Source organism: Marmota monax, unplaced genomic scaffold, assembly GCF_021218885.2.
Source record: "Marmota monax isolate L192 unplaced genomic scaffold, Marmota_monax_Labrador192_F-V1.1 WCK01_AAM20220418_F8-fsc00413, whole genome shotgun sequence".
NCBI classification, from domain to species: Eukaryota; Metazoa; Chordata; class Mammalia; order Rodentia; family Sciuridae; genus Marmota; species Marmota monax.
Genome location: NW_026694640.1, coordinates 26505 through 48973, shown reverse-complemented (window position 1 = coordinate 48973; position 22469 = coordinate 26505). Strand labels below are relative to the sequence as shown.

Here is a 22469-nt window from a genome sequence, read left to right as displayed (position 1 = left end):
ATAAGCTCTACAATGAAAGAATGGTCATATTCAAAAGATAAAATTAAAAGAAAACAAAAATGTACCTTTTCCTAACAGTATTCCAGCTATAAAAGCTTTCTCACAGGTCAAATCTGTATCTTCCTTCCAATCACTTTTTGCCCAAAAGTAGCTGAAGTGAAAGGTTGGCCACCAGCTTTTCCTGGAATTCCATTCTTCTTGAACCCACGCAAGACGATTCCTAAAAACAAAAATGTCAAAAGGGAAGGTCAGTGATGGGGACAAATCTGTACATTAGAATTTGATTTTAGCTATAGGAAGCTATTTCTAGACTAACATCAGCAATAACATAAAATCAAATACTTTTTAATTCTCTTTGATCTCCACATTCTAATTTCCTCTTAACTAAATAGCCAGTTCATTACAGTAAAGTGATGCAGTGATTCTGAAGTAAAAATCCTTTAAATTTCAGATATTCCATTTACTATTGATCTTGAGCAGGTTGCTTAACCTCTCTGATTCTCAATTTCCTTGAGGATAAAAATGATACTTATTTCATGGCATTGTTATTAGGACTAAACTAGTCCAGTAGTAATAGCAGGTTTCACATAAAGCTCCTTTTACAGTATCTGGTACAGAGCAAATGTCCAATAAATGCTATCATAATTATTTGAAAGTTACTTTAAAACCTTAAATTATATGCTACCAAAATTTAATTAAAATGACATTATTATAAAATACATAAATACATGGATCTCACAGCTGAAGAGCAATGATAAATGTTCATCAATAATTTGAGGATATACTTATTTAGCACCTGTATGTCTCCTGTGGCAAAACTTCTAGAAATTTAAAAAGCAAACATTATGTTTCTTGGCTTTCAAAAGCCCTATGGTAGCTGGGTGTGGTGAAGCCCTGTAATCCCAGCGGCTCAGAGGCTGAGGCAAGAGGATAGCAATAAGCAACTAGGTGAGAGACTTTCTCTCTAAATAATATACAGAATAGGACTGGGGATGTGGTTCAGTGGTCAAGTGCCCCCTGAATTCAATCCCTGGCAAACCCCTCCCCTGCAAAAAAAAAAAAAAAAAAAAAAAAAAAAGCCCTATGGTTTAGCAGGGGTTTAAATAGTCCTTTATATTTGAAAGGAGTTTACATTGAGTGTACAATCGATCTGAATGCTTGCCCACTCTCCACAAAAATTCATGTTAAAACCTAATCACAGGCTGGGGTTGTGGCTCAGAGGTAGAGCATTTGCCTAGCTTGCGTGGGACACTGGGTTCGATCCTTAGCACCACATTAAAAAAAAAAAAAAAAAAACTAAAGATATTGTGTACACCTATAACTAAAAAAATAATGAATATAAAAAAAAAAAAACCTAATCACCACTGGAAATAATTAGGACATGCGGAGATGAATCATGACCTAAATTAGTGATCTTTTAGGAGAAGCCCCAGGCAATTGCCTTGCTCCCTTCCACCAGGTGAGGACATAGGGAGAAGGAACCCTCTATGAACTGAGAATCTTGTTCTTTATCAGACAATGAATCTGCTGGTACCTTCACTTTGGACTTCCTAACCTCCAGAACTTGTGAAAATAAATTTGTTATATAAAAGCCACCCAAATTATGATATTTTGTTACAGAAACCCAAATAGACTAAGATATACATTTTTCCCCCAAGATCAGTTTAAGTCTGAAACAAGTTTCCACTTACCCTGGGTACCTTATACAACTAAAATTAATATATAAACAATTTTGTGATATCCTTTATTCTGCCAAAAAAATAGGTAAAGTTTTATATATCCAGCTCACAATGGACTTACAAGATGTAGTATTTGATAGTACACAGTATCTGGAGAGAATTGTTGTATGTTAAGTTTGTGACTTTGTATTTTCTAGCTTCTGACACTCAGAAGAAAAGAGCTGAAGAAATCCCAAAATACAAGCAAATAAATGTTGTGTTTATTACTCACTCCATTAAGAGCTGTCTCAGATATCTAGCCAAATATTTCCATGCAGTTATGTTCTTAGTGCATCCAGCAAAATCCAGGACTCCAAACAATACTTTCAACCCCAATTTACGGAGTTCTTCTTTTTCTGCAACATTCATAACAGTTCAGGTTTAAATAAGGTATTGATTGAAGAAGTGCATAAAGCTAAAAAGGTATGTATAGCTGATGAAAATGAATTATGTAAGCCTTCTAGTTTGGTTAATGGTTTAAAACAATTCATTATGCTCATACTCCTGAAATAAATCAGAAGAACGCTCAATAATATCAAACATGCTAATGAGGTCCATGTGTTCAGTTTGATCCCTATATTGACTATATGCACTAATTCATATACTATGGAGAACATGGGTTAAAGTCCCTGCCCTATTTTCCCATCTTTGGAACATTCTCTTCCCTTAGGTAAAAAAACCGATGCAATCTTTGCACCGATTTATTTGGATTAGTGGACTGATTTTCACTAAGAAGCATGTTATTTTCTATACTGAAGCCCAGGAGGCATTAAAACAAAGTGAAATTACATAAATTGAAGGCAATTTTCTTTTTCCAATTCAGAACTGATGTTCTATAGCAGGAGTAGTCAAACTTCTGTAAAGGGTCAGATAATAAATATTTTAGCTATATTAGTCTCTATTACAACCACTAGTTCTGCCATTATAGTGCAAAAGCAGCTATAGAAAATGCATAAATAAATAAGTTCTAATGGAACTTGATTTATAAATACAGGCATGGGGTCAATTTGGCCACTGGGACACAGTTGGTTAATTCCTTGACTATAGCTTATCTGTACAAAGAGGCAGAAAACAAAAACTTGTTTACCTGATTTTCTAAGTAACATATGGAATTCTAACATCAGTCTATGCGAGGGTACAATCTGATACAAATTCTGGAAAAAAAATAATCTTGTAATTTATACAAAGACATTTCTCAAATTTCAGCTTACGTTCAAATAAAGCTCTCAAATATACTCTCAGTAAGTTAATCAAGGATTTAAAAGATATTTTGCTTTTATCCAATTTTAACTTGGGTATAAAAAGTATTCTCTGTAAAGAATTTTTTTAAATAAAAATCCTGCTAACATGATAGACAAGATTATCAGAGGAAACAGATGGGGAGAATTCTTAATTTGCATCTTATACATAGCTACAATATTTACCACACTTAAAATAATTTATTTTCAGAAGCAAGGACTGGCGGCGGGGAAGAAATCACACAGAAAATACTAATCAGAAGAGATCACAGATTACAAAGTTTTATATACACATTACATATAAAATATTGTGAAATGCCTTTATATAATACATAAAACAAAAATTCAAAAAGGGGCAACAATTTTGGAGACTGGACTTAGGAACACAGTACCCTAAAGTTATTTGGGTAAACAATTTAACAATTGTTTTAAAGTATTTATTTTTTGTTTTAGGTGGATACAATATCTTTTTTTATGTGGTGCTGAGAATCGAACCCAGTGCCTCACACATGCTAGGCAAGCACTCTATCACTTGAGCCACAACCCCAGCCCACAATTTAACAATTCTTCTACACAACAGGAACAAATTTAAAGGTTTTCCTCTCTGAAAACAAGGACTATTTTTATGAATATACAAAACCCCAAAACTTTAAATTATTTCTCATTTTAATACACATAATACTAAACAAATTCACTGTCTACTTTCCAACGTACTTTGAACTTAAAATGAAATAATTCCCAACAAAACAAAAAATAGTTTGTTAACTTCTCTTAATAATTTGTAAAAGATCAATCAACCATGTTCAATAATAAAGATCAACATACCAGTATCAGAGAATATTATTAAAACTTGGTTCCTACCAAAATCACATTGTATACGTCTTAAGTCACTTAGTTTTAACTTTTTATTGAAATATATGTACTAGAAAGGTATAAGTCCTATGACATTGAATAAATCGTCCCAAAATTTAACACACCCAGGTGACCAGTACCCAGATCAAATAAAAGACCATCAGAATTATAAAATTTCTCCATCAGGAAGATTCCTAGGAAAACTGGGAATGGAACCACAATTTGACCCAGCTATATCCCACTCTTTGGTTTATACCCATTTTCTGCCTTTTCCAAGACTCCGATTACAGTATACTATAGAGACACAGTCACATCAATGTTTATAGTAGCACAATTCACAATTAGCTACATTGTGGAACCAAGCTAAATGCCCTTCAGTAGATGAATGGATAAAGAAAATGTGGTATACACACACACACACACACACACACACACAATGGAATATCACTCAGCATTAAGAGAGAATAAAATTATGGCATTTGCAGGTAAATGGATGGAGTTGGAGAACATCATGCTAAGTGAAGTAAGCCAATCTCAAAAAAACAAATGCCAAATGTTTTCTTTGATATGAGGATGTTGATCCATAACAGGGAGGGGTGGGGGGAGCATGGGAGGAATGGAGGAACTTTAGATAGGGCAAGGGGAGGGGAAGGGAAGGGAGGGAGTATGGGGGTAAGAAAGGCGGAGGAATGAGATGGACATCATTACCCTAAGTACATGTATGAAGACACAAATGGTGTGACTCTACTTTGTGTACAACCAGAGACATGAAAATCCTGCTTTATATGTGTAATATGAATTAAAATGCATTATGTTGTCATATAACAAAATAAATAAATAAATATTTTTTAAAAAATTTCTCCATCAACTTTAGAAAATTCTTAGCCATTAACTGTTCAAATACATATATATTTTTATTATTATTTGTTTTTGTCCCATTTTCTGCCTCCTCCAAGACTCCAATTAAAGGTATCAGACGTTTTCACCAAGTCCCCAATACAATATTTTTATTTTATTTTTTTAGTATTTTTAGTTTTAGGTTGGCACAATGTCTTTATTTTATATTTATGTGATGCTGAGGATTGAACCCAGTGCCTCATATATGCTAGGCAAGCACTCTACCACTGAGCCCCAAACCCAGCCCCCAATACAATCTTTTTTGCACTCTCCACACTTTTTGCTCTGTCCTTTAGGCTGCTTTTTCTACACATTACACTAACCCTCTCTTTTGTTATACCCAATCTGCTATTAAACCCAACAATTTGAGCTCTTAGATCCCAATACTGTACTTCTCAAAAGGAAAACAGCATTTCTCCCTAAGTCTATCTTGTCTTAAGAATAAATGTTCACCCTATTGATTTCCTAATCGACTTTTAAAAGAAGACTAACAGATAAGAATTCTGTTAGTCATCTGTATAGGCTGAAAAGAACCTTTCTTCTTTCTCCTCTAAAATAGCAGATTAAAAACTGACCACTAAATATATAAAGGACTACTATAGGAGATGGGGGTGCAGTTTACAGCACCCGTAGTGTATTTGAGGCCCTGTGCTTAATCCCGACACACAAATTTCTACAATTCAATACTCCAAAACCAAACAATCTAATTCAAAAAAGGGCAAAGGACTTGAATACTTGGAATAGACATCTCTACAAAGATGATAAATGGCCATAAAAAGATGTCCTAGCATCACAAGCCATTATTATGAGACACCACACTGCTGGAATACAATACTACTAGAATAGCTACTATCAAAATGAAAAAAAGTTAAGAGTTGGCAACAATGTAGAAAAACCGAAAACCTCATGAATTGCTGGTAGAAATGTAAAACAGACATAACTAAAATGACTATAACCCCCCCAAAATCTAGAATATCAAACAATATCAAATGTTGGACAGGATGTAGAGAAGCTGAACTCTGAAACATAGATGGTGGGAATGTTAATGGTACAATCACTTCAAAACATAGCAGATGGTTTCTTAAGAAGTTAAATATCTATTTTCCTTACTCAGCAATTACACAGCTACCCAAGAAAAACAAAAATATATGTGCACTCACAGAAATACACGAATGTTCTTAGCAACATTATTCGTAACAGTCAAAAAGCCAAATGTTCATCAAAAATTTAATGTATAAAAATGAAGTATTACTCAGCATTAATAAATTGCTAATACAACATCATGGCAAAAACTCAACAATATGCTGAGTAAGAGAAGCCAGACCCCCCACACACAAACAAAAAAAAGTATAAAACTAAGATTACATTCATATGAAAATCCAGAAAAGATAAAATTAATCCATGATTTCAAAAAGCAGACCAGTGACTGCCTGAAGGCAGGAATATGTGGGTAATGGGTTGTGAAATAAAGAACTTTTGGGAGTGACAGCAATGCTTTATATCATATTATTATGAAAGTGACATGGATATATGTTAAAACATCCAAGCATATGCTTGCAATAAGTACACTTACTATATGTAAGTTAAATTTCAATCGTTGATTTAAAAAAAAAAAAATGCAGAATTCTCCAACCAGAGTGGCAAAGGGTTTCTAAAACATAGATCCTCTCTCCTCAGTAGAAGTAGAGTGTCTTCCTAGAGCCTGCAGAGGGAGCAACTTTCTCTGTATACCTCAGCATACCATTCATACAATGTCATTTTCTATGAGTGCTATAATATAAAAAGTTAGAAAACAATAACCCCGAAATGTTTGAACATAAACCCCCAAAACTGTTCAAATAGTGAAATAAAAAATCTATACCTTAAGCACACTTAACAGTTTCGCTCTTGGTGCCTTTTCCTTCTTTAGAAAATTGTATAAGTATATATGGGCATTCGGATTTGATGGGAACTTTTCATCATAAGCATAATTAGTAAGTATCTTTCGGGCTTCATCTTGATCACCATAGAATTCCAACATCTATATAAAATAAGTTATACTATCTTAGCTGAATTTTATAAGATACAAAAGATTACACAACTTTACTGCTGAGTACAAAATTGACAAATAGTACCACAGAAGGAACATGCTTCCACTAGCATATATATTACATCATCTATGAAAAAAAATCACCTTAAAATAGAGGACTATAAAGTTCATTTTTCCTTATGCTATTTTTTTACTGAAAAAAATATAGTAATTTCAACATAAGAACTATTCCTATAAGAAATTCATGTCCTCAAAGCAAGAATATATATAATTTGGGGGTGGGGGGACAGGGATCGAACTCAGGGGAACTCGACCACTGAGCCACATCCCCATCCCTATTTTGTATTTTATTTAGAGACAGGGTCTCACAGAGTTGCTTCACACCTCGCTTTTGCTGAGGCTGCTTTGAACTTGTGATCCTCCTGCCTCAGCCTCCCCAGCTGCTAGAATTACAGGAGTGTAATCCCATCTCACCCAGCTTCATAGCAAAAATATTAATGAAGAAAATATGATGCCTAATAACCTCAGTGCCCCACCTATAACTTCAGTCACAAAAGAGTGCATAACAATTATAGCTTCTTCCATTTTGTTTCCATCTTTTCATATTCAGCACTTTAAGTACTCAAACTTTCAAAGAACGATTTATTTTGAAAATTTATTCCTATTGTTCAGTATCAAAGCCCTCTGACAAATGACTTTTTTAAAAAAAGAATTTTTAGCTGTAGACACAATACCATTATTTTATATATTTACTATTTTTTTTAATGTGGTGCTGAGGATCGAACCCAGTACCTCACACATGCTGAGCAAGCACTCTACCACCGAGCTATAACCACTGCCCACAAATGGCCTTTTTACAATTACTGTGAGATGAGAGAGAATCTTCATAAACTTTCTAAAAGCCATTACTCTTCATCTCATATATTGTGACCTGGTTTCAGATTTTTTGTTCACTTCTTTTTATATCCCACCAAATCATAAAAGATCTTTCAGCTTTTAAGCTCAACAAGAATAATACAGAACAGACACTTACAATTATATTGTTATTTTCTTTGTAGATATTTGGCTATCTTTCGGGCTTCATCTTGATCACCATTTGGTGATCAGTCATTTGGTGAAGGCCCAGATAGTTTATCCAGTAATGAAAAAAAAAAAGTAACATCAACAGCTTATTAATAAACAAAATGCCAGGTGCAGTGATGCACACCAGCAATCCCAGCAGCTTGGGAGGCTGAGGCAGGACGGAGTTCAAAGCCAGCCTCAGCAAAAGCGAGGTGTTAGCAATTCAGTGAGACCCTGTCTCTAAATACAAAAAAGAACTGGAGATGTGGCTCAGTGGTTGAGTGTCCCTGAGTTCAATCCCTGGTACCTGCCACCACCTCCTCCCCCCAAAAACCCAAAATTATTTAGACCAAGAAAGAAATATGCCATACTCTTTCTCTATTTATTTAGTTAGATTTACAATTTTATTTTTTTTTTTTGAGAGAGAATTTTTTAATATTTATTATTTAGTTTTCGGCGGACACAACATCTTTGTTTGTATGTGGTGTTGAGGATCGAACCCAGGCCGCACGCATGCCAGGCGAGCGTGCTACCGCTTGAGCCACATCCCCAGCCCAGATTTACAATTTTCTCCATTAAATTTCCTCCTGATCAATAAAGATAATTAGGCATGCAATCTCTGCATAGGCTTAAGACAAAAATAAAACCAATACAATTTTATGAAAAGTCTACTTACCTCTACATAACTCTTCACAAAAGGGTCCCAAACTCCAGGAGTTTTAATCAATCCACAAATATTTACAGATGTCTTCCAGCTGTCACTGAGCATACTTTGGGTTGCTGAACTGTATGCATAATCATTTTCATCTGCCGGAAGATAAAAAATTTTTTAAAGTCATTTGGTGAAGGCCCAGAGTTCAATCCCCAGCATCATAAAAAACAAAAAAGAGAGAGAAAAGTTGTTTAGTATTGAGAACTTCTGTTAAGACAATAGTAAACTGAGCTATTGTTAAAAGAATAATACATCATGCTCAAGTGGGATCTATTCTAGGAATGCAAGGTTGGCTTAACAACTGAAAATCTATTAATGTAAATAAAGATCTACTGATCTAAACCAAATCAGTAGACCAAAGAACAAAAACAACATGATCATCTTGTGACCATCGACAATCTAGGAACTTTCCACAATCTGATTAAACAGTATCTATGAAAAACCCACAGTAAACATAAAATTTAATAGTGAAAGATTGGATGCTTTTTTCCCTAAAATCAAGAACAAGATAAGAATGTCCCCTCTCACTATTTCTATTCATTATACTGGAGGTTTTAGCTAGGGCTTACAGCAAATTATAGAAAAGACATCTAGACTGAAAAGGAAAACTATATTTTCTGTCTATAAAATTCTAAAATTCCATTAAAAATTTATTAGAATTAATAAATGAATTCATCAGTGCTGCCAGGTACAAGATAAATACAAAGAATGAATTTACAATGAAGAAGCAAACAATGAAATTAGGAAAACAATGCCATTTGTAAAAGCATCAAAAACTAAAAATAAAAGGTGTAAGTTTTACAAGAGATGAAAAGTTCCATTTGAAAAGTAATATTGTTGAAACAAATTTCAAAAGACCCAAATAAATATAAAGACACCTCAGGTACACAGGTTGGAAGACTACTATTGTTAAACTAGTCTACAGAGTCCTATAATTCCTATCAAAAGCGCCAAGTAATCTTTTTGTATAAATGGACAAGCTAACTATAATTTATATGAAAATCCCAGGGACTGAGAATAGAATAAAAAAATTTTTAAAAAGAACAAAGTTGGAAGATTCATACCATGACTTTACAAATTCATTACAAAGCTACAGTAAGCAAGACAGTATGATATAGGTGTAAGGACGAAAATACATAGATCAATGACAGAAAATTGAGTGTACAGAAACAACACCTTCATGTTTATGGTATCTGATTTTCAAGAAGGGTACCAAGACAATTCAGTAAGAAAATACTTGTTTTCAACAACTATGTTGGCACAACTGGACATTCACATGCATAATAATTTAGTTAGATTGTTTCCTAACTCATATCACACACAAGAATTAACTCAAAATAGATTAAAGACCTAAATGCTAGAGTTAAAATTATAAAACTCTTGTTAAGTGAAAATCTTTGTGTCCTTGAAGTGGGCAATGGTTTCTTGGATATGCCAACAAAACCACAAGCAACAAAAGCAAAAACACATAATTGGACTTCATCAAAATAAATTAAAAAAATTGTGTGTTTCAAAGGACATCAGCAAGAAAGTAAAAAGGCAACCTACAGAATAGGAGAAAATATCTCCTATTAAGAGACTTCTATTAAGTCTATCTATTAAGAGACTTCTGTCTAGAATATATAAAGAACTCATGACCCAATAACTAAAAATTAATGGTTTAATCAAAGTATATGCAAAAGATATAAATATAAATTTCTCCAAAGGCATACAAATGACTCACAGGCACATGAAAAGAGCTCAACATAATTAGTCCCTATAGAAATGCAAATCAAAACCACAGATACCATGGACTTTAGTACCCTTCCATTGATAATGGTGGTAATTTAAAATAGTGCAGCTATTTTGGAAAACAATCTAGTGCTCCTTCCAAAGGTTAAACATAGTTATATAATCCAGAAATCTCACTCTTAGGAACATATTCAAGAAAAATAAAACTGTACATAAATATTCACAGCAATATTATTCAAAAAGTAGAAACCACCCAAATGTCTATCAATTGATAAACGTGGAATGGTTAAATGTGGATACAATGGCATGTTATTCAACAACAAAAAGGAAAGAAATACAGTTACTTGCAACCTTAAAATCATTATGCTAAGTGAGCATATATTGTATAGATGGTTCCACTTGCATGAGATTCCCAGAATACATAAATCTCTAAAGACAGAAAGTAGATTAGTGGTTGCCTAGAAGCTTATGAAGAAATGGAGAGTTCAGGGTTTCTTTCTGGGGTGATGAAAATGTTCCAAATTTAATGGTGGTGATGATTACTGGGCAACTCTATGAATATATTAAAAACTATATGCTTTAAGTGGGTATATTTATGTGGCATATAAACTATACTCTCAATTTTCAATAAAGCTATTATTTTCTTAAAAAATATGAGACCACTATACCCAATAAACTAGCAGATATAAAAAAATTCTGAAATTAACAAATGTTAAGGAACATACTGACAAAAGAAAACCCTAATCAGATTACCAGTGGAATATAAATTGGTACTACTTAGGAAAGAGTTTAGCATATTATATATTGCCATGGTTTTTGTTGCCCAAAGACACACTATGATAACTGGCTTGGGCCTCAGTGTGGTGCTATGGGAGATGAAAACAGTGGGGGATGGAGCTTTGTGGGAGGTCCTCAGGTCCTCAGGCTAATTCTCATGTAACCTCCTGTGTTCTGACAAGAGGATTGTTAGAACAGAAAGAGCCTGGCTCCACCCTCCTTTTCCTTGGCACTCATATTCAAGATGTGACCACTTGCTCCTACCTACTGTAGAGCCACCCAATCTTGGATACTGAATCTCCAAAACTATGAACTAAACCTTTTCTCTTTGTAAAGTTAGCTTCCTAAGGTATTTCATACAGTGACAAAGATGCATATACTCTATGACAATTCTACTCCTAGCAATGCATGCTTATGAGGGGTTAATCTCAAAGCAGCATTAAACTATAATACACTAAAGGCCATCAATAATAGAAGGAATAATTAGTGTGATAACATATATGTTTTATAGCAGTAAAAATAAACTAGAGTTACATTCAACAATACAATTGTCTTAAAAACCAATGTTGAATAAAATATACAAGGCCCAAAAAATAAACACAATAAAAAATTTATATATAGGCAAGAAATTCATACATAAGCAAAACTAATTTTGTTTACCATTTAAAGAAAAGCAAGAGAATGAAAACCCTAAAAGACCTTACAATGATTTTCGTGATACAGAATGGGATGAAGTATGATCAGGAAAGCACATATAGAAAACTTTTACATTAAGGTGACAGCAATGCTGTGTTCCTTAATCTGGATAATAATTAGAGGGATGCAACTTTAAACTTATGCATTACAGCACTCATTTATTTCATATGTTTTTCTTGTCTACATTATATTTCATAACCTTAAGATTTAAACAGCTATAACTAGTAGAAGCACAACATAATACCACAATAAAAACAAGTGTTGATATTCTTTTCTAAGTGAACCAATATGGACTCCATATTGCTCCATACAGTATCTCATCTTCATCTCTTGTAGCCAGAGAACAAAATGTCAGCTGCATAAAAGTACTGAATCTAGTCATGAGAGTGACAGTCTAAATGTCATATTCCAATTGCTTTAGTCAAATATTTGCTCAAGTTTTTTCTAACCATGTATAAAAAAAAAAAAGTAAATAGTGATTGTAAAACTCACCTAATCAATTAATATCAACAAGCCTTTTTAGAAGGAAAATTTATACCAGAAATGATAGCAAGGTTAAAATAGAGGAAAAAAGAAAATTATATCAGAAATGATAGCAAAGTTAAAAGAAATAGAAGACAAACATGTGACATCAAAAGATGGCCTTAATCTAAATAAGATACAGCATAAAATATACCTGAAAAAACTCAGAACAATTAAAAAGCAAGAGATGAAAAGCCAAATGACATAGGCTGAACAGGCAGCTGATATAGAAGGTTTAAAGTATTATGAATCAAGTGCCAGGGCAGGTTTCAAAGAGTCTTAAAGGACAGAGGGTATGATAGATGAAGAAACTGCAAAAATGTCACAAGATTAACACTAGGGCCTCCCAGAAGAATCTTGGGAGACAAGAAGAGGTAATACAAGAAGAAGGATGGGAACTGAGATTGGTGAAATCTACATGCCTAGGGACAAAGGAAATATTACTTACTACATAAGGATAATAAGGAAATAGTGTTTATCACCTATAAGGTGATAAATACCAGGGCTAAAATTGGGAAGAAGGATGTGAAAATAGAAAAGACTTAATTCTGGAGAAGATATGGAGGAAAACTACACAAGGGAAAGAAAAGTGCAGAGAATCATGTAGCTTCAAAGAATGTATATCTGGGAGTAGGAGAGGATGATATCACCAAAGAAGGGTTAAGAGAAGGGGAACTCAGCTTGAGAACTGAGTGCTCAATTTTTGGTATGGCCAGTAAATCAAAAAAATTGCGTTACAACCTTTGTACAGAAATTACTTTTTATCTTGCCCTATTCTTTAAACGTTATTCTGGGGAACAATAATATGGAACAAACTAAACTCTAAACACACAAGAAGAAGAGTTTATTACATGAAATAATGGCTGCTAAAGAAAATTTATAACCTTTCTCATAAATTCAAAGACTTTCTCCTAGATCAAACTCCAACCAGCTCCTCTAAGTCTAGTCCCTCTTTGGACTATGCCCCAATCCTGGTCTACCTATTAAGACTTTAAGAAACACTAAGATAATTTCTTTTCTTTTTTTTTTTTTTTTTTAATATTTTTTAGTTATAGATGGATGCAATATCTTCATTTCATTTTATTTATTTTTATGTGGTGCTGAGGATTGAACCCAGTGTCTCACATGTGCGAGGCTAGTGCTCTGCCACTGAGCCACAACCCCAGCCCCAAGAAACACTAAGATAATTTCTAATGCGAGGCTATATCCCTAGGATGACCTTAGGGCTCCTTAAAGGGTATACTCAAGGCTGCTTAAAGAATTTAGTTTGTTCTAGCCAACACTCCTAAAGATAGGGCTCCTGACTCTTAACCTCTGTGGGAGAGTAGATGCCTCACTTGCATAAACCCAGTTAGTAAATCCAGATGGGTTTTCACATGGACTATTTCCCCCCTCTTTAGAATTTTTTACTTTTCTTACTCTACTCAAGGCACTGTCATCCCGCCCCCTTTTCTATTTAAGACACTGAATCGCCTCTATACAAACTGCAATGGAGCTTAGCTCTTAACCTACTGAATAAAATGTGTTTTCACCACTGAGGTCCAGCTGTTTACCTCTGACCAAAATTTAAAAAATCATTAAAATGGTCATGAATTTAGCAATGAATCATCTAATTTATGACCAAGAAGTTTTATGATATATCAGAAATATCATAAAGGATGATCAAGAATTTGTCTGAATGAAGTCAGTAGATGGATTACTAGATTACTCCTTAAGATCCCTTCTGCTCTTCAGTCTCTTCACCATAAGAAAATAATTTATTCATATTCACTCACCAAGCTTTGACAATTCAGCTTTCTTTTTGGACCACGTATAATACTGCAAAAGCCCTTTGTAGGCCTGAACAAGGTTGATTAATATTTCCTGAGAAGACGATTTTTCACCATATCTCCATGTCTCTGCCTGACTTAGATTTCTGTTTGCATCCTCAAGCATTCCATGATGCATAAGGTACAATGCATGTTGTAAGGAGATCTGCACCAGTAATAAGAAAAAGCCCACTGTCACTGAAGTCATTAAGATAACCATTACTCAAAAAACACAGTAAATATATGATGGACTAAGTCCTTGATTGGATACGAAAGATATGACACTGTCCCTGTCATCAACAATTTCAACCTAAGAAGAAAGACAGATGAAATGACACTATGTAAATGAAAGCTAAATTATGTAAACTTACAAAGAGAAGACAGTACAATAGTGAAAAAAACAAAAAACAGGGGTTTTGAAGACAGTGTCCTGGCTCATATGCCAATTAAATGCTAAATAAATCTGAGTAACTTATTCGTCCTTTTGTCTCACCTGTTTTATGAGGCAATTCTTAATCCTTCAGAAGGGTGTTGTTAGGATTAAATGAGATTTAATTTTAATTTAAAAAATTAAATGAGATTTAACTTTTGCATACTACTAATTCCTAGTTTGGGCTACAGTAGACAACCAATAATATAACTATTTTAAATATATTAAATCAGCTCAAAAGAAAACATCTTAACAGGGAGTGCTGGAGAATGATGTCAATTCCAATGGAAAGGAAAGTGCATGCTTCCACTTATCTAAAACATCTAGAATGGGCATATTCATAAAAACAGAAAAGATATTAGAGACTGTCAGTAGCATGGGGAGGAGTAGAAAATGGGGAACTCTTGTTTAATAAATATAAAGATTCTGTTTGGAGTGATGGAAATGTTTTAGAAATAGTGGTGATAGTTTACAACATGGTGAATATAGTTAATACCACAGAACTGTATACTTAAAATGGTTAAGATAGCATGTTCCATTATAAACAATCACAGTTTAAAATTCCAGAAAACAGGAAAAGTAAAAACAAAACAAAATTTAAAACTAGCTACAAAGTAAATATTTTAGGCTTTGCATGGCACATGACTTCTTCATAATTACTCATTTTCATTAAAAAAACAGCTATTGACAATATGGAAATGAATGTGTGTGGCTGTATTCCAGTAAAACCTTATGGCCTTGAAAAATAATTAAAAGCAAATTATAAAATTTTATTGAAAAGTACTCTGTTAGTTAAAAAAAAAAAGAGAGAGAGAGAGAGAGATAATCTTGGAAATGTCTCAGCCCTTTTGGTAATACTTTTAATAAAACATATTAACTTGGAGAGAAGGTTCCATGCAAATAGGAATTAAAATGTTTTTACACATTCAAATTCCCCACTTGTTTCGCTTTTTCCAAAAATACCAACTCAGCACAAATAACTTGGGCAAACAGTAGAAGCACAACGTCAACATCTGATGGACTGGTTTTGGCAGCCAGATAAACAAAGAGGAGGTATTTCCCATCAGACAACATGGAAGATGATATGAAACTAAGGAATGGCTGGCACAACACTGCTTTCTTTCTTATTTATCCCAGTATCTGACCCTTTCTTCATTATTGTTTACTTTACACTGATACAAACAATTCAGAAAACAATATGAACACTGTAAATATAAGTTCACAAAGTCTATATTCTTACCTTTACATAATTCAGGACACCAATATTTTTCATCCGGTCAGCAAAGGTATTGAAAGTCTCCACATTGCTTTTGGGGTGATAAAAGAGAATTTCACTTCCAAGCCTCCAAATAACCTGTCAAAGCAGAAATTATTACCCAATTTAAGTCCAACCCTGCCTTTATTCTATTTTTCCTGTAAGTTTTGTTTTTCTGATTACATATAAAAACCACCTAAAATTCCTTTCCCTAGATACCATAATTGTCTATGTTATCGTACTTTACCCAGTAAAACTAACGTTAGATCTCACATGACAAAATCTTTTCCATACTAGTTTTTAAATTCTAGGTAAGTATAACAGTGCTGTTATTAGATTAGCAGTCTAAAAGAGGAAGAGGCAGCTAAGATATCATTAAGTATAAAACTTAATTAGTATAGGAAGAATAAGTCAGAAACTAGGTTTTGGTAATATTGGCTTCTTAACTGGTCTCAGCCTCATCTTTATTCTCAGCAAAGTGAGTGCAACAGACTAGTTTCTTAAGATCTTATCAATATTGAGTATATTTATTCCAATATTTACAACACAAATTTAAGAACTATCATCAAATATAAACAAGTTTTAATAAAAAATATTTTCTCTTCAGATCACCAATCCTGGTGAAAGAACTTGGGAGTTCTTTTTACATGGAAGCAAATGTCTATTTCTCTTACCCCCATTTAAAGTACTTCAACCATACCAACTTTAAAGTGAACTTCAAAGTCAATTATTTCTAGAAGGCACACATTGGTTGTTTGGTACAATAACTTCATATTCCCAGTTAAAAAAAAAAAAAAAAAACAGGGCTGGGGCTACAGCTCAGTGGTAGAGCGCTTGCCTTCCATGCATGAGGCACAGGGTTCAATCCTCAGCACCACATAAAAAATAAATAAAGGCATTCTGTCCATCTGCAACTAACAAACAAACAAACAAACAAAAAACCAAAAACAGATCAAGACTTCATTGTAGAATATCAAAAGTAGCATTGAGGAGCTTAAAGAAACCTGCAGAGGGCTGGGGAGTAGCACAGTGATAAAAGCACTGCCTAGCAAGGCAGGTACTAGGTTTCATCCCCAGCACCACCAAAACAAAAACAAAACAAAAAACTTAAAGATTATCCATTATCTATAGTTATCTACAGTTGTTCTTAAACCCAGTCATAAGAAAGAATTACCTGGGGCACCTATTAAAACTAAATATTCTAAGCCACCATGCCCGTAATCCCAGCAGCTTGGGAGGCTGAGGCAGGAGATCATGAGTTCAAAGCCAGCCTCAACCATTCGGCAAGGCCCTAAGCAACTTAGTGAGACCTTGTCTCAAAATAAAACATAAAAATGGCTAAGCCAGTGGTTAAAAGCCCCAGGGGTAGGGTACCAAAAATAAATATACATACGTACATATGTATGTATGTGTGTGTGTGTGTGTGTGTATATATATATATATATAGAGAGAGAGAGAGAGAGTGCGCGCACACGTGATAGATAGATATTTATTTATTATTTGGGTTTTTCTTGAGAAGTATTGGGTATTTAACCCAGAGTGCTTAATCTAAGTCCCCAGTCCTTTTTATTTAGAGACAGGGTTTCACTAAGTTGCTGAGGTTGGTCTTGAACTTGCAATCCTCCTGTCTCAGCCTCGAGCTGCTTGGGATTTCAGCTGTACTCCACAGTGACTGATGGAATCTGTATTTTCAACACATGCCCTAGGTAGTTCAAAAGGATTCAAACAAGTAAATTAAATGAAGCCACTCATTTAATTTCTTCATTTTATAAAACAAAATCTGGACAAAAGAGAGGTATATAATGCCTCTCTGTAATGTAAATCATTACTAATGATTTACAGATATATATAACTTTAGTCCCTAAATTAAAATTTGTCAATAATTATATTTTCTTTTTACACACATACACACACACACACACACACACACACACACACACACACCAAGTAGCATCAATGTACTATTTGGTATTTTTGGTTTTGGCTCCATTAGATTGATGCACTGGTTACTATATTAGTAAAAGCACCTAAAATAGTCAAGTAAAGTTATTTGTGGAGAAACTGCTTTTTACGCAACAAATTTAGCAGTATATGCCAGGCATTATTTCAGGCACTGTTTTACCCCTTCCCTCAGAAATGTACATTTGATATGGAGAGTCACACAAGAAACAAAAAACATAATTATATTAACAAGTGTTACTGGAAAAGAGTGAGAAGGACATGGAGATCAAGAGTGCCAGTACAAAGTAGGAATAAGAAAGCAAGAAATGCAGTTGTAATTTTAAATAATCAAGGTAGACCTCAGAGAGGTCACAGAAAAGCGGTCATACAGAAGGGCAGACGTGATGATAGCTGAAGAAAGATCTTTCCAAGTAAAATAAATAAATAAATAAGGTAAAGATTGAGGCAGAATATGCCTGGCTTATTCTAATAAGAGCAAGGCTAGTAAGACTGGAAAAGAAAATACAGGTGAGCAAGTAACAGGAAATGAGATTAAGAAAAGAAAAGGTCAAATGGGAATGGGTGAACACATCACACAGGAACCCTGATTACAGTGTTTTCAGCAGAGGAGTGAATGAGGACTTAAGGTTTTAAAAGGTTTACTCTACATCATTAGACAATAGGAAAACAAAAATCATTTTAAAACCACGATAAGATATCACTTTAAAACCACCAGGATGACTAAAATCAAAAAGAGACATTAAGGCAAGGATGTAGACAAGTTGGAACTCTCAAATATTACTGATGGAAATATAAAATGGTGGAGTCACTTTTGAAAATAGTCTGGTAGTTTCTTGAGAAGTTAAATACAATTACTACATGATCTAAAATTCTACTCTAGGAATATACCCAAGAAAAATCAAAACAAACATCCACATACAAACACTTGTGCATGAATATTTATAGAAGCATTATTCACAATAACCAAAAAGTATTATCAACCCAAATGTCTAACAAACTGATGAATGGATATATAAAATGTGGTATGTCCATATAAAAAAACATTTGCCAATAAAAAGGAAAAAGCACGAATACTTTTACTACAACATAAATGAACCTTGAAAACATTTTACAAAGTAAAAGAAATCATTCACAAATGACCATTACATTATAAGATTCCATTTATATGAAATGTCCACCATAGAAAATAGTAGATTAGTAGCTTCCAGGGGCTACGAGTCAGTGGAGAAGCAATGAGGAAAGACTGCAAATAGGTACAGGTTTTCTTTTTGTAGAAGATGAAACTGTCCTAAATTTAGATTGTGGTTAATGTTTGCACAACTCTGTGAAAATATGTAAAATATTAAATTGTACAAGTCAGTGAATTGTATGGTGTGCTAATGTCTCCATAAAGCTATTTAAAAAACAGACAAAAAGAACACTCTGGTTGGAGAAAAAAACTTTCAAGTTTTGTTGAACGAGAGTACAAAACAGGTGCAAAACCTGTGGAGTAAGTGGGAATTAAAATGATTTCTAATGAAAAAAAGAATTAACACCTTTGTAGATGAAAGGTGTTGAGGGTTCCAGCTTCTCTACACCCTTGCCTTGTTGTCTCTTTGACTTTAGTCATCCTGGTGGTTTTAAAGTGATATCTTATCGTGGTTTTAAAATGATTTTTGTTTTCCTAATGTCTAATGATGTAGAGTGAACCTTTTAAAACCTTAAGTCCTCATTCACTCCTCTGCTAAAAAACACTGTAATCAGGGCTCCTGTGTGATGTGCTCACCCATTCCCATTTGATCTTTTCTTTTCTTAATCTCATCTACAAAGGTGTTAATTTTACCCTATACAGAGGGTAAAATAATACAAGGTAAGAAGGAATTATTATTGGAATGAATGAATACTGGGAAATTTGAGAATGCACAAATCAAGACTATTTTTAGTCTTGATATAAATTCTACATCCAACATTACTTTTAGCAGCTTTTAGTAAATTCAGTTTGAAATCCCCCTAAAGCTATTGTGAATGGAGCTAGAGGCAAAATCTTTCAGGAATCTGCTGTTTCTTTCAGCAGACTCACACTCTGTTTACCTCGGGTGCAGCCTGCTTTTTGTAGGTGTCTGAATCTTCCAAGGTCTGCAAATAGCTGTACATATACTCTGCAGCTTGCTGCCACTCATGCTTCAGAAGAGCTTCTTGGATAAAATTTAAACAAGCACCTGTTGTCTGAGCAAAATCTTTCTTCTTTTTCCCTCCAGTCACTGTAAAGATGAAGGATAAGGGTCACCCAGTGACTCCAATTCAACTATTACAAAAACTTAATTTCTGATAAATAGAACAGTAGGTATTATATAAATTACATTCTTGGGCTACTACAGTCACCAGATCCTTCAAATCTCATTCAATCATCCTTTCATCTTGGCATTAAGCAATTTGTTGAACAAGAGAGTAGAAAACAAGTGCACAACCCATGGAGGAAATGGGGAGAATCTCTCAATAAGATCCCCAAAAGCACAAGCCCTGGTAATTAGAATGGGTAAAAATCACCAGTCACCCTATGCAAGCACAGTCTTTATTATCCACCAATATTCTGAAAATTCCAAATAAACTTATTTATTTTTATAGTACTAGGGATTGAACCAGGAGTATTCTACCACTGCTAAGCTGTTATAGTCTTTCTTTCTTTCTTTCTTTTTTTTTTTTTTGTTAGACAGGTCTTGCTAATTTAGCTGCCTAGGCTGAATCTCAAACTTGCCATCCTCCTGCCTCAGCCTCCTAAGTATCTGAGAATACAGGCATGTGCCACCTCACCTAGCTGGGCTTTTATATTTTAAGTACCAATTTCCCAGTAACACAATAATATTAAATGCAAACAAAATTAAAACAGCTATAGTTAGCGGAACCGCCACCCGTGCCCGCAGGGTGAGCAGACCTGTGACCAACCTGCAGATCAGGCCCAGCGGTCCGCAGGCGTGGTAGGAGGGGCAGGGCAGAGCCGCCGCCCACGCCTGCAAGGTAGGCAGACCTGTGACAGACCGGCGGATCAGGCCCAGGAGCCTGCCGGCGAGGTACACACGTCACCCCAATTGGAGTAGGGGCAGAGCAGAGTCGACGCCCGTGCCAGGAACAGGCCCAGTGACCTGCCGGCGGGGTAGTCACAACACCCCAATTGGAGTAGGGGCAGAGCAGAGCCACCACCCATGCCCGAAAGGTGGGCAGACCTGCGACCGACCGGCGGATCAGGCCTGGTGGCCTGCCGGCGTGGTACACTCGTCACCCCAATTGGAGTAGGGGCAGAACAGAGCCGCCGCCAGCGCCCAGAACAGGCCCAATGACCTGCCGGTGTGGTAGTCACGACACCCCAATTGGAATAAGGAGAGAGCAGAGCCGCCGCCCGCGCCTGCAAGAAAAAAACGCAAGCAGTATGAAAAGACAAGGAAAGAAAGGACCACAAGCAATGCAGGTCAACGCAACTTTAGAAGAGGTAACAGATGCAGCAGATGGAATGTCAGATAAAGAATTCAGGATATACATGCTTCAGATGATCTGGAGTATCAAGGAAGACATTAGACAGCAAAATCAGACAATGAAAGATCACTTCGACAATGAATTACACAAACAAATCCAGGAAGCAAAGGATCAACTATACAGGGAGATAGAGGTTATAAAAAACAAACAAACAGAAATCCTAGAAATGCAGGAAGCAATAAACCAACTTAAAAACTCAATGGAGAATACTACCAGCAGAGTAGAACACTTAGAAGATAGAACATCAGACAATGAAGACAAAGTATTTCAACTGGAAAAGAACATAGACAGCTCAGCAAGACTGTTAAGAAACCATGAGCAGAACATCCAAGAAATATGGGATAACATTAAGAGACCAAACTTAAGAGTCATTGGGATACAGGAAGGTACAGAACTCCAAACCAAAGGAATGAGCAATCTATTCAATGAAATAATATGAGAAAACTTCCCAGACTTGAAGAATGAGACAGAATCCCAAATCCTAGAAGCCTACAGGACGCCGAATGTGCAAAATCATAAGAGATCCACACCTAGACATATTATTTTTTTTTTTTTAAATTTTTTTTTAATATTTATTTTTTAGTTATCGGCGGATACAACATCTTCGTTTTGTATGTGGTGCTGAGGATCGAACCCGGGCCGCACGCATGCCAGGCGAGCGCGCTACCGCTTGAGCCACATCCCCAGCCCCTAGACATATTATAATGAAGATGCCCAACATACAGAATAAGGAGAGAATTTTAAAAGCTACAAGAGAAAGGAAGCAGATTACATTTAGGGGTAAGCCAATCAGGATAACAGCTGATCTTTCAACACAGACTCTGAAAGCTAGAAGATCCTGCAATAACATATTTCAAACACTGAAAGAAAATGGGTTCCAACCAAGAATTGTGTATCCAGCGAAATTAAGCTTCAGGATGGAAGATGAAATTAAAACCTTCCACGATAAACAAAAGTTTAAAGAATTTGCAGCTAGAAAACCATCTCTTCAAAACATCCTCGGCAAAACATTACAGGAAGAGGAAATGGAAAATAACAATGAAAACCAACAGTGGGAGGTAGGACAGTAAAGGGGGGGAAATAATCAAAGAGGAAAACAAACCATGTTTAGTAACAGAAATAAACAAATATGGCTGGAAGAACAACCCATATCTCAATAATAACCCTAAATGTTAATGGCTTAAACTCACCAATTAAGAGACACAGGCTAGTAGAATGGATCACAAAACAAGACCCAACAATATGCTGCCTACAGGAGACGCATTTGATAGGA

The 22469-nt window shown here is 35.0% G+C and overlaps 1 protein-coding gene across 3 annotated transcripts in view; it reads right to left on the bottom strand.

Annotated features, from left to right (window-relative positions):
* The window catches only part of Taf1a (TATA-box binding protein associated factor, RNA polymerase I subunit A), a 29983-nt gene that overhangs the window by 2343 nt on the left and 5171 nt on the right, over positions 1-22469 (bottom strand). For all 3 annotated transcript variants that reach the window (XM_046423081.2, XM_046423082.2, XM_046423084.2), the window contains exons 3-10: positions 19760-19929; positions 15713-15826; positions 14010-14208; positions 8473-8603; positions 6567-6725; positions 2806-2872; positions 1951-2074; positions 66-220 (exon numbers count right to left, since the gene is read on the bottom strand). In XM_046423081.2, the coding sequence (XP_046279037.1) occupies positions 66-220; positions 1951-2074; positions 2806-2872; positions 6567-6725; positions 8473-8603; positions 14010-14208; positions 15713-15826; positions 19760-19929 (1119 nt within the window). The remainder of the gene's footprint in view (positions 1-65; positions 221-1950; positions 2075-2805; positions 2873-6566; positions 6726-8472; positions 8604-14009; positions 14209-15712; positions 15827-19759; positions 19930-22469) is intronic.